Source organism: Crocodylus porosus, unplaced genomic scaffold, assembly GCF_001723895.1.
Source record: "Crocodylus porosus isolate Cpor-Errol unplaced genomic scaffold, CroPor_comp1, whole genome shotgun sequence".
Taxonomy (NCBI): Eukaryota; Metazoa; Chordata; order Crocodylia; family Crocodylidae; genus Crocodylus; species Crocodylus porosus.
In genome coordinates, this window is record NW_017728931.1 from 50,995,099 (window position 1) to 51,008,285 (window position 13,187).

At 51.1% G+C, this 13,187-nt stretch overlaps 1 protein-coding gene across 2 annotated transcripts; it reads right to left on the minus strand.

Annotated features, from left to right (window-relative positions):
- Positions 1-3,215: 3,215 nt before the first annotated feature.
- RAC2 (ras-related C3 botulinum toxin substrate 2 (rho family, small GTP binding protein Rac2)) lies at positions 3,216-12,789 on the minus strand. 2 transcript variants are annotated; one of them, XM_019544871.1, is made up of 7 exons: positions 12,547-12,789; positions 9,337-9,408; positions 7,597-7,714; positions 6,395-6,457; positions 5,466-5,625; positions 4,186-4,318; positions 3,216-3,468 (listed from the first exon to the last, which is right to left on the minus strand). In XM_019544871.1, exons 1-6 carry the CDS (start codon positions 12,579-12,581, stop codon positions 4,188-4,190), a joined length of 579 nt encoding a protein of 192 aa, XP_019400416.1. In that variant the 5' UTR covers positions 12,582-12,789; the 3' UTR covers positions 3,216-3,468; positions 4,186-4,187. The 2 variants fall into 2 exon arrangements, with proteins under 2 accessions (XP_019400416.1, XP_019400417.1); XM_019544872.1 differs by lacking the exon at positions 12,547-12,789 and adding an exon at positions 9,975-10,162.
- Positions 12,790-13,187: the final 398 nt, after the last annotated feature.

Consider the following 13,187-nt stretch of genomic DNA (forward strand, 5'->3'; position numbering starts at 1 on the left):
ATTCTAATTTATGTCTGGGGGTTTGAGAGGTGCAGCTTATATTCGGGGTCTGTGTGTGTGCCCCTCATTTCTGCGTATGTATCCCTCTTCGTGTGCACATTGGTTTTGTTGGGAACACCCATCTCTCCACCCTTGGGTGGGGGAGTAATTTCACTCATAATTTTATTGCGAGTCTCAAGATGGTTGACCATTTTGCTTAAACTCCCAGCCTCTGGAGTCAAGAGGTTGTATGAGAATCTCTGCTTTTGGCATTTGCTTCAGGCCCTCCTTGGTGGAGAGAAAAGCTAGAAGTTAGGGCTCAGAAATGAGGGGAGGATTAAAAAGACCCCACACTTAGGTATTATGTTAGAAAATGTCAGGATCTTGAAGCCACTCTCATGAGTTTGGGGGGACTGACTCATGATGTCTGAACGCCTGGGGTTGTTGAGAGGGAGGGGGTCCCATTACACACCCTGTATGTGGCTGTGGGTGTCAAACTCATCCAGCCCTGCAGGTCTGGGTGAGGAGGGCATAGCTGGTTTGCAGACTGGATCAGGCCCACTGACCAGCTGCATGTGCCAGAACCGTTCCTCAGGACTGGGTCAGTGTCAGTACTGCATGCAATGTGCAACCTGAACTGGCCTGCAGGCTGCTTGCAATGCACACTCTGGGATTTTTTACACATGATCCAGGAGTTGAGGGGGAGGATACTTTAATTACAATGGCTCCGAGACCTGCTTTAATTAAAGCACTGCAGCATCTCATGTATCAGCACCCCTGTGCTTCAAAATGGCAGTGGGGGCCCTTTAATTAAAGCTTGATGAAGAACCTTTAGTTAAAGCACCCTTGCCACCATTTTGAAGTGTGGGGACACTAATAGACAAGACCTGGAGGCTGGCTGGAGCATGCTAATTAGCATGCTCCAGCAGTGCTCCAACGTGCTGTAATTACAGCACGTTGGAGCAGCCTCCCAGCACATCTACAGGCACCCTCTGGTTCCAGCATGACATTCAGTACTTGTACTTGTTGGTCCTGTGAGCTGAATCCAGCATGCAGGGCCTGTCTGTAGGCCTGATCCGGACCAGCCATGGATCCACAGTGCAGGGCCAGTCTCATGCAGGCACTGCATGCAGCATGTGCCCTAGAGCGGCCCTGCATGCCACATGAAGCACACAGAGGCCTCAGTCCCATGCAGAACATGGTGCATGGGGTTGGTCCAGGGTTCATGCTGTATGTGATGCATGTGTCAGCCTGGCCTTGTGCTCTGGCTCTGCCACATGGGGCTGGTCTGTGGGCCCAATCCAGCATGTAGGACTGGTCTAGCATGTGCTACATGTGGTGTACATTGTGCAAGCCAACACCCTGTGCAGCTCATGCCCAGTGCATAGATTCATAGATAGATTAATAGATTTATAGATTGTAAGGACCTGGAAAGGATCTTGCAAGATCATCAGGTCCAGCCCCACTGCAGTAGGCAGGAAAGATAACAGGGGTCACGTGACCCTAGTGAGGTGATCATCCAGTCTCCTCTTGATGATTTCCAGGATAGGTGATTGCACCATCTCTGGAGGGAGCTTATTCCACAGTCTCGACACCCTGACTATAAAGAAGTATTTCCTAGTGTTAAGCCTGAAACGGTCTTCCAGGATTTTGTGACTCCTGGTTTTCCCCAAGGGTTCCCTGGTGAACAACTGTTCACTGAGCCCTTGATGTATTAGCCTGATATATCAGGGGAATATATCTGCGGGCTTGGTGATGGGACTCTGCAGGCCGAATCTGGCCTGCAGGCCATGTCTTTGACACTCCTGGTGTAGGGAATCAGAGATCCAGTTGACATGCACTGAGTTGTGCCTGCACCAGCTGTGAACTGGGCCCAAGCATCTTGTCTGACACCAGTTTAGCATGGCAGATCCTGGTAGAACCCACTGCCACGGGCTGTTATCTGACTAGAATACTCTGCAGTACATTGAATATAGCTATCTGGAATAGTCTCTAACAGGAGTGAGCTCACACCCGAGTCAATCCTGAAGTTAACCTGTGGAATTGACTGTCACTGGCACGTAACCCAGGGAACTTACAGCCATAAGCCACCACTGCTGTTAACCTGTGGAACTCCTTGTAGCAGAGTAGAGAATTTGGAGCTTAAGCACTGAGTTTTGTCACACAGCTGGCTCAGCTCCACGGCTTCTTCCTCTGTTATTGCCACGTCTGGTTCTTAGTTCTCAGGTGCTTTGCCTGGAAACTGCCTCCAACCTGCTGAGTGGTAGAGGGAGGAGAGAGGCAAGGAGTGCATGGGTGAGCCTGGAGCTGTCCAGGGGAAAACAGTGGTCTGGAATGTGTCCAGGCATCACATAGAAAGCTGCTTTCTCTGATCTTAGCAGCAGCAGCTGGCAAGGTTTTTGGAGCCCTTGCAATGAATCAGACATCCAGGTGCTGGCAGCTGCTACTTCCATTGCACTGCCGGGACAGCTCTCATCTGCTTGATTTTAGCAACCCATAGGCTATTTGTCTGGGTTGGTGACTCATTCTTCTTGCTCTCTCCCCCTCCCCTTCCTGCTCCCTCTCTCTGTGTAAGCATACGTCAGTATGCATATAGCAATGAGCATGTATGTGTGCGGGAATAAGTACAGTTGAATATAAATGCCTATGGCAAGCACTGCAGTAGCTGAGGCTGAGCTTTCTGAAAATCCTTAAGTTCAAGAAAGCCCTTTCTCCTGGCCTCCTTCCTACACACCTCAGAACAAGCCTGCTAGCTTTACTTTCTTTTCTGCCTTGGAAGAAGGCAGGCTTGCTGGGCTTAGACCAGCAGACACCTGAGGAGAGGAGCCTTTATACCACAAAACACACACAGATTGGAAAGGAAGGTTGGAAACAGAAAGGCAGGGCAGGTGCTGTCTGAGCTGCCTTCTCATCCTGGCCTTGTCACACAACTGTTCTTTCCTCCCCATTGCAAATGCCTGTTGTCCAAGAGCAACTTGGACCAAGGCAGGGCCCCTCCCTCTTTCAGCTTACACTGAAATACCCATTGGGGCTCCACAGCTTGAGCCTCATCTGCCCCCAGTGAGTCTGACAGCTGGACAGCATCTGGCTGGCTACAATGGCTGGCTACAGTCCCTCCCTGTGTCCAGCTCCTGGTTATCAGGCGTGCTAGAACCATCATGGACCAGCTAGAGGCTTCAGCCATAGACTCAATCTTGCACTGAAGATCTAGAGAAGCGATACCACATGCCGCCAGCCAGAAGGTACAGTCGGTTTATTGAATCTCCTTCACTGTATAATAATGGATGGTGGGGGAAGGAGGGAGGGTTGTGCAAACAGATGAACTGGAGCTACGATCCAAAACCATCTTCTTTTTTAGGCAGTAGACACAGAAAGCGCAATGATCACCAAGGGGTACCAAGGTCCAAGGCTTAGGTCATCAATCTCTGTTGCATCAGCAGAGCTTGGTGTCGGGATGCAATTTGAGGGATGGGGGGACAAGGCTGGAATCTGTATCCAAAAACAAGGAGAGGACTCAGGATATGAAACCAGCTCATACACTTCCACCCAGCTGTCTCCAGCCCACTTATTCCTCCCCTTCCTCACTCAAGCTAGACAGTCAGTGTGATGTGAGGAGATGGGAGCTCTGGGATCCAGGAAAGGCCCCTTTCCTCTCTTTCCCCAGGCTTTGCCTCCATCCCTGGCCACTGCCTCCCTCCAGCCTCAGAGAGAAGGGGGAGAAGAGGGGAAGCCGTATGACGGGGAAGGGGAGGCAGCAGCTGCCTGACATAAAAACAGCTCTGAGTGGCCACACAGGGGAAGCTCAGACAGGGAAATTGGGAGGTCTGCAATTTTCTGCTTACAGGGAATTGATTCTTTAACGGGGAAGGGCTCCATCTTCACCAGTCCTACAAAAGGACACCCCCACTTCCCAGATTTCTCTGAAGTCCCAGGGCAGAGGCTGGGTTGGGAGTCTCCACTGGCGGGGGGAAGGGCAACAGTTTTTCTTCAGGGAAGAGTTAGGAAGTCTATGGAGCAGTTTAGCAGGAAGGGGAGTCCTCTGATGGGTAGAGTGGGGGTCATTGTGGGGGCTGCGTAGTAGAAGAGGGTCCCTGCTGGCAGGATTAAGGGCTTTTGTGGCTGAGAAGGAGTTGGAAGGTAAATGACTGTGCTGAGTCTCCCTGGTCAACTATGGACCTGAAAGGGAGGAGGGCATTTCTCACTTACCCCTAGAGGAGACTGCACCCCCGTTTTTTCGGCCTGGTAGGCTGGGGGCACAGCACCGCTCGGATCGCCTCATCAAACACGGTTTTGAGGCCACGCTGCGTGAGCGCTGAGCACTCCAGATATTTCACAGAATCTGTCCGGAGAGAAGAGGATGCTGTTAGAGGCAGGAAGTGGGCCTGAAGGCAGCAGGGAAGAGGCCTCACCCAGAAGAGATGCCAATGAGCAAGAATCATAGGGGCCAACACCAGGCAGGCAGATGTCCCTGTTTACCTATCCACCCATCTACCTACCTGCCTATTGCATCTACCTGGCCCTCGTCAATCAACCCTGGCTTTAATGTATTTCTCCTTACAACAGCTGAGGCAGGAAGGGGATATCTCTCAGCCCCATTCCTACCAGCATGTCTTTCTACCCAAATGAGATGGATTTGATGGGATCGCTAACCCCCAAAGAGCTGCCCAGGTCTGGGAGAAGCCCAGGGGAACAGACTTTGCCCAGAAGACCTGAGGATGACATGGATGTGTAGAGAACAGGCACTCAGGGTTGAGGACAAGAGGTGAATGCTTCTGAAAAGGCCTTGAGGATGCTGGACTTCACTGAGTGGCCACCTTTTCTCTGAAACTCCATCTGGAAACATCTCATTTCTCACCAGCCTGTGCTTATGTGCCTGCAGTGTAGATGTAGTGTACTGAGCAGGAAGAGACAGAGAAATACCCAGGGCTGCGTATCAGAGTGTGGAAGAGCTGCCATCTTCACTGAGCTGTTTAAGCAAACCCCAGATCACAAGGACAGGAACAGGAAGCTGTGGTTGTTTTTCTCCTGGCAGAAGTTTAAGCACTCGTTCCTCCTACTTCCGGACCTGAAGAGAAGGGCTCTGCCTATGAAGCAGCTGTGGCTTTCACAGCAAAGACTGACACAACTAGAGGCAGCAGAAAGGAGGAGCTGTTGGGGGATGGGATGATGTGAGATCCTCCCCAGACAGGCAGAAGGCAAGGAGCTGAAGTGTAGGACTCCCTTATGGCATGGCTGGAGAAAGTCCTGGCCTTATCCTTCCTGAGCCTCCTGGCCTCTGTTCTGTTGCACACCCCTTAGGATATGTCACATTCCCTTAGAGCTATACCAGGGGTCCAGTAGCAGCTCCTGTTCAGGTCTCTGACATGCTGGCTGTGTCCCTATCCCCTGTGAGAGGCTGCCAATAAAGCACACATCAGGCCAGTGGAGAGCACGTGCCCGCCTCTTTTCCCTTCAGCATGCTGCTAGGACTGCCATTGGCCACATACCAATCTCCTTGGCCAGTGCAAGGCCTTGTGGATAGGTAATGGGTGCCAGCTTCTTCTCCTTCAGCTTCTCAATGGTGTCCTTGTCATCTCGAAGGTCCAGCTTGGTTCCCACAAGGATGATGGGGGTGCTGGGACAGTGGTGTCGGACCTCAGGGAACCACTAGCAAGGGACCAAGATTTTACAGTATGGTTGGAAGAGGCCACACAGACACATGTGCGCAGCAAAAAGAAATGAGAAAACTTGGCTGTTGCTATTTCTTCCCAAACAACCCTGTAGGCTATCATGAGCAATCACACCCATGACCTGAAGCAGTTCCCTTTGTGGGGTCCAATATGCATTGACCCTAACAAATGAACCCATCAAGTGACTTCCTTCCCCCAGGGGCTGAGGCACAGGACCAGGGAGGCAGGAGGAGACAGTGCTGAGCACTGTGTTCTAAGTAACTACTTCAGGCCATCCTCTTTGTTGCCTTCTGGTCTCCCGTCTAGGTGGGGTCTGAAAGTTGAGGGGAAACACAATGTTGTTTCATAATTTCATAGTAGTAGTCTGGGGTCAGAAGGGACCTGAACAGATCATCTAGTCTGACCCCTGAATGTTGAATGTTGTTCTCTCCTCACACCAACACCTGGCTGCACATATCCTCATATCCCAGCTATTATACCCACAAGTCAGAGTTCTGCTGAGTTGGTCTGGTCTGAAAGCTCTGAACATGTAATGAAAGCTGAGAAGGGAAACTATTGGGGAAGCCCCCAGTAGGAAGGAATAGATTCTCCCCTTGTGGAGCAGCACAACTGGGTGCGTGCTAGTCCTCTGGGCCCACCACCCATTACCACCCAGCTGAGATCATGCACATGACTGTCTTTTATGAGTTCAGGTCAATTCTTTTCCTTTTCAAATGACACTTCTACATGAGCCAGGATGCTCTTACCTTAGCGCGGACGTTTTCATAAGATGCTGGGCTAACGAGAGAGAAGCAGATCAAGAAGACATCCTGTAGACACACACAGCATGATGGAGTTAGGCAATGGGCATGGCAGGGCATAGCATGATGGTGAGGGAGCCTGGGAGGCAGTGTCCATCACCAAGCCAATGTCAGAGATGTGTGTGCTTGTGAGAGGGGTTAGACTGCCAATACTGTCAACTCAAACCCAAGTTTGTACCCAAACTAGGCATAGTACCATGCAGGTTCCCTCCATTCCTCTCAACCAGCATGGCTCAACCCTGACATCAATGAACCACCTGCAGGGGAGAGAAGGTTGTCCAGACTCCTGGTGCATTCATTTCTTGGTAACAGCTGATACTGCTAACCACGACTCCAGACAACACCACTTGTGATGGTGGTTTTTGTGAGCTGGATGCCTGCCCTACTGGGAAATGCACTGACCCTTCTTTTACTTGTTTTCCACAGGTCACCAAAACACCTACCATATGGTAATGGCTGCTACCAAGGTGGGGGCAGGTTCAAACTAGAAACTATAAATGATAGAGCAAGACTCAATGGGGGCTTGGGTGCTCAGGTCTGGTGACATTGTCCATCTTTTAAAAAAAGAAAGACTCTCAGTTTCCAACTCTTTCAGTTGTGAAGGAAACTTTCTGAATAGAAACTAATGTCCTGTTGTCCTCCTGGGTTTGCAAACAGGCTGCCTGGAACAGTCAGCTCCGATGGGAGCTGTCTCCATATCCCGGTGACAATCAAGTCAATATTATCAACTCTTTTTTTGGCAAAGTGTTTTGGCAGAAATATTCAGCTGCTCTGTGACTGTGGAGAGAGCCTGGTACCACCATTACAACCACCATGTCATCCGCTAGATCCCATAAGAAGCACTGTTTCCTGGAATCAAAGCCATTTAGTCTTACAAGTAGGTTACAAAATAATATAAATGACTCCTTCCTTGATTTTCATATTCCCTAAAACATCCAAGCCATGCAAGAAACACCACAGGATTGACTTACGTTTTAGAAGGAGCTATTCCAAACAGACCCTTTTGGTCTTCAGGGCTGACTCGATCTCAGAGAGGAACAAATTGGGGGATTTAAGCCCCACCGTGTTCTGAAGCCAAGTCCCACCTCTCCAGCGTGGAGGGAGATGTGTTTGAATAGGAAAGAGGGGCACAGTAGAGAGCAACCTACCGTCTGAGGATAGGAAAGTGGCCTCAATCGGTCATAATCCTCTTGCCCGGCTGTATCCCACAGCCCCAGGTTTACGGGCTTGCTGTCAACCATCACATTAGCCGAATAGTTATCAAACCTACAAGGCAAAAAGAGACAAGAGTGATCAAACCTACAAGGCAAAATAGCATTGGCTGTTCAGAAGTGAGCTGGGGGCCGATGGAGGCTCTGTCCACATGGTAGCTCTTCACTTTCTCTAGAAGGGTGTAATCCTATCACTCAGCTACTCAAAATACTTGCCAGGGTGCAGTTTCTCCTGCTGCATTTGGGGCTCCCCTCTCTTTGAAACACCTTAATTTCTTTCTCCCCCTGTTTTCCCTTCCAAAACTTTCCCTGTTCAGCACTCCAGCTCTGTGCTTGTTAAGCCTTGGCTTCTGGCCTTCTTGTTGTAGTACCCAACCTGCCATCTTAAAGTGTTTCATGTCACCCTGCTTTCTTCTCTGCATCCATCATGCAGCTCAGATCGCCTCCTGGAACCTGATCCAGGAAGCCACAGTTTACACCCAACCTTTCATGGAGATTTTTAGGGCACAGTGGGGGAGGACCTTGTATTTTGGGAGCAGAGCACCCCTTCCCAGCACCATGCTGGGGTCTGGGGCCAATACCAATTCAAAGAGAAGACTGCCTCCTAGGCGTTCCTTGGCCATCTCCCATCCTGACCCAGCCTAACATTTTTCCATGCTCAGAGAGCAACCCTAAGCTTCCAGTTTAAAGTGAAACCAATCAGCAGTAAGAAAGGACCTGAATAAAGTTCATGAGAGAGACCCCACTGTGTGTGTCCCCTTCTTACCAAGTTGCATCTCCCTGGACAACAACATGGCCATTGGCCACCTCTTCCTGCACACAGGAAGGGATCTTTGAAAAGCACAGCTGTGGTGGGAATAGCCCATACTGAAGGGCAAGGGGTTCAGGTTCTCTCAGCCCTATGTGGACAGAGACTGGTACACCACCTCCCAAGATGCTTCTCTTTCCAACTACCCTATAACAGGAACATGTGCCTGATCCTTCCAAGAAGTCTCTGCTAAAGGGCCAGATCCTGAACTTTTACACCCTGCGCTAAGTGGTCCCTTGGACTTAAAGGGGCTGTTGGTGAATAAGGTGCTCCATAATGTAAGTAAAGGTATGTTCTCACCTTGGGGTGCAGACCTCCCAACGCTGTTGCAGGAGAATTGGGTAGCTTGTATTATCTTATTCAGGGGCTCCTGGCGCCTGGTACAAGCTATGGCCCTCCCTAAACTGCAGCTCTCTTTCAGTGAGGACAGGTTTCTCCCAGTCTTGCTCCCTCCATCCTCTCTCCAGCCTTCATCTGGCCTCCACCCAGTCCCCAGGCTGACCTGAGCCAAGGTTGCACAGAGCAGACAGAGCTGGCTGTCCTCCTAGCATAGAGGTTTACTGCATTAGAGGGAGTCCTGGGTCTGCTTGTGGTCCCTCTAAGTCAGGCTTGCTGGTATAAAAGAGTACCCAGGATCTCATGGGTTAAACCCCTTGTTTGTTGCATAGGTGACAGAGGACAGGTTGGGACTATCTAGAAGCCTGTGCTGGCCTGGTGGCAGGCCCCTCCCCTCCAAACAAGCAGCCTTTTGGTGATGCAAGGGGAACCAGGACTGACAGGTGGCTCCTCAGGTGACCTTGTATCCCTTTAACACCCTGTTTGCCCTCTCCCCAGCGCAGCCTCCTGGCCCCTGGCTTCAGGATACTCACACAGTGGGGATGTATTCTCCTGGAAAGGCATTGGTGGTGTAGCTGATGAGGAGACAGGTCTTGCCCACAGCTCTGAAAGAGAAAGAAAGCACACACAGGACATGTTACTGTGACTTCCTGGGGAGCATAATTCCTCCCCTTGCCCAAGAGCCAGCCAGATCAGGAGGGCTGGCAGAGAAGGAGGAAAATTCAGACTCGCAGCCCTGAGCTCTGTTCCAGGTTGGAAACAGGAGGAAAGAGAGGCATGAAGTTTCATCCCTCTAGTGCCTTCTAGTCTGGTGGTCTGCAGGACATCTTTATAGACCTGACAAGGGTCTGAAAGGCAGCCAGTCTGTGGTGGAGCAGGACCGCTGCTTATCAGGGCATGGCACTAAGCAGTTTCAGGCAGGCTGTGATGGAGAGTACACTGTATCTCATACAGCACTGAGAGTGCAGGGCAACAGTGCTGCACCCAGATCGAATCTGCTCTGGTTCTGCTACCCCGGCTAGAAACATGGCTATGTGCTTGCCACACCTGCTTGCCACACCTCATCCAAGCAATGGCATCTTTGACAGGATGGCACTTGCTAATGTCCTAGTGAAGCAGCACAACCAGAGCCAGGGGAGAGAGCACCTCACACAGAAGAACAAAGGCTTGCCTGGGCATTCCTTGCATATTCCTGCCAGCTATAATGTCATTCCTGAGGGGGCTACAGGCAGCAGGCCAAGTGCCCTCTTCAGCTCCTCCTCCAACATATCAGGGGCCACTCTTGGGGCTTCTGGGCCTTCTCCTCTGGTCTCACTTCCAGGGCAGCAGGGTGGGGCACCAGGTGGCAAGAGCTGTGGAGCAGTCCACCTCCAAGAGAGGCACTGGTAGACAGGAGAGAGGCTTTTTTAAAAATGTAATTTGTATCCAATGCCAAATTAGCCAAAACTGATTCCAAATCCAAGAGTTCAGAGCCATAAGTGGCCCTACTACTGGCAAACATCCTTCACCTGCACCTGGGCTTCAGATGTTTCCAAAACCTTTGGCAGGCATCCCACTTGCAGGCCCAAGCCTGGAGGCTTGGGGTTTGGATGCCCCTGAGTCTTGCTTGCCCTTAGCTATAAGGCCCTCGGAGCAAGCAAGGGAGGAGACTTCCATTTCCATAAACTGGACTTAAAGCTGCTGCACCTCAGCAGGTACTGTGCCACGCCAGAAGAGCAGTTCTCCTGCAAAGTGGTTCAGGAAAATGGTCTTCTTGGAAGCCCAAAGGGGAAAGTGAGCCTGCTTGCTTGGGGGAGGAAGGCTAAGGAAAAAGGGAGAGAGGAAGGGCTGTGTGGTGGATCACTGAGAGGTGATGGTGATGGAAACAAGAGAGTGGGGAGAGATTGGGGTGGGGAGGGGAAAGGGAGAAAGGAAACAGAGCTAGCACCAATGTGGGAAGGATGGGCCCATAGATAGTGGACTGAGTGCCTTCCCTACCTCTGCCATTAACTCCCTTGTGCCTCCTTTCTCCAATCAGAAAAATCATGACAGCAATAGTGACCTGTTTCTCAGGGCACAACTTGGGTTGGATTATGGACACTCAGGTATAATGGTGAGAAAAGTGAGAGTCTGGCTGGCTCCCTCCATCCACCCACCCACTCCTGTGAGGGTTGTTGTACAACGTGCTGTTTCAGAGGTGCTAGTACACCTGGCAGGTCTGCTGCCCAAGGGTTTCTCCCCAGCCTGGCCTACTGCACCTTGCAAGTACAGTGCAAGGTAGTGATGGGAATGGGAAGGAACATAAGTCGTGGTCTCACGGCCCAGTTGCTAGGTCATGAAGGCTCAGAAGGAAGTGCAGCACTTCTCTGGAGTCTTGCATACATTTCCTCCTCTTTTGGATCCCCTGCCACCTTTCCCGTCTCCCTTTTCTCAAACCTTCTCTCCCATTCAGTCACCGTTCTCCAAGTTCTTTCAGTCCCTCCCTCTCAGCAGAGGTCTCAGGGAAGAGTTGCTGGGTTGGAAGGCAAGGGAGTTAGTGAAGCTGTATTTGGAAAGGGAGGTTAGTAAGCTCATGGGGAAGGACTATAAGACTAGCAGAGTTATGGGGGACTACTCCTGGGGTGGTTATGAGTTCAGTGCATGTGGGGCCTAGCAGAGTTCTGCAAGAGGCTCTGGGGTTAGTCATAGAGTATTTCCTGTGTGCGTAGTTTCAGGTACAGCTCTGTAACTTAAGTTCTGGTCTACATGGCACTTCCTGCAGAGATACCAGCTTTTGTTTGGTTGCAGGGTTTTTGCCTTGCATTTCTGGCTCCTCCTCTCTGCCTCCCTCAGCCCCCAAGGTGGTTTTTTATAATTTGATATTTTGCTTATAAACTTCCTCCTTGAGCTGGTTTTGAAGGAGGAAGTGACTGCGGGGAGCTGGGCCTCTGCAAATGTCTCTTCATCTGCTACTCGATAGCTGCCCCAGATAACAGTGCTGCCGGCTTGCAACTCAGAACTAGCTTAACTCTCACACCACCAAACCCTGAAACCCACCTCACATGTTTCCTCCTGTCCTCTGGCTGCATGTCTCATGAGGCAGAAGTGTTCAGTCCATTTTGGGGGCTACCCTGGGGAAGCTCTCTGTTGAGGCCTCGGCTGGGTCGCAGCCATCATCAATGGGGTGCATCAGCCAGGGTAATATTTACTCTGCCCTTAGATGGCGGAGGTAGGTTGCCTTCTAATTCTGTAGGCAGCTGGAAGCCTCATCTTCATGATGAGGGAGGAAAAGCAAGTCCTTTTCTCTGTGTCCAGGGGAGCCTCGTCTAACAGAATCCTCCAGGCAATCAACACAGAGACATGGTGGGCTCCGAGACCCAAATGCAAAAACAGAGGAAGACAAGCTGCACTCCCCACATCCGCTGTCATGTATCAGTCTCTCCCTCCTGCCCCTGGCACTGAAGGCTTTTGTGGGGAGCAGTCGTAGGGAAACCATGATTCCCTTCCTTTATTCTTGAACCTGGCTCTGTCCACCATAGATAGGTGTGCCCAAGGGAGGCATCATGGGGATGACACCTCCATCACTGGGGGTAGATTTGCCAGCCCTGCAAACAGCTCTGCTTTCTATGGTCCTGTTGCAGCAGCCCTGCAAAAATGCCCTTCCCCTATCCCACCTAACACACCTCCTCCACCACAGGCTGACTCCCTTCACAGGAAGTTTTTCCAAGAACAACCTACCTCCTCCCCTTGCCCACCCCCAGCCCCCAAAACAGAAAGGTACGTACCCATCTCCCACCACCACACACTTGATGGCCTGCATGGCTCCGGACTGGTGGGGGAAGGCTGGTCCTGGTGTGGGGGAAGTCAGCCAGAGGTAATGCTCACAAAGGAGAATGGAAGGATGGCCGGTGCAAATAAAATGTCAACCCTAGAGCTGAAGTGAACGGCAGGTCGCTGGGAGGGAGAGGAAGAGGAAGAAGGAGCATTACTCAATGTGCCCACAGGTCCCCTCCTCCTCAACTGTGTAGCCCAAGCTGTTAGCTAAAGGCGGGGCATATGCAAGCGTGAGGTTTGGCTTCTACTGCATCAGAAAACGACAGCAGCTTTCTGTCTGTGCTTCCTGTCCTGCTGGTTTGAGCAGTGGGGGGCGCCATGCTACTTTTACTCAGGGGTTAAATAAAAAATTGTGCCAAAAGCTGAGAGATGGCTTCTTCCCTCCCCCTTACCCACCCTTCAGCTTCCCAAGGCTTCTTTTCATCTTCATGGGGAAGTGAAGATTTTCCAGCTGAAATGGAGCAAAGGGAGGGGCTGGCTCCTGGCAGAGAATACTTTCTGGGCCTTCCAGCCTTTCTGTTGCCAGGTGACAAATGCAGAGGGAGCTGCTTTCCTCTGATGCTGAACAAGGAACTTTACTAGACTAGGAAAA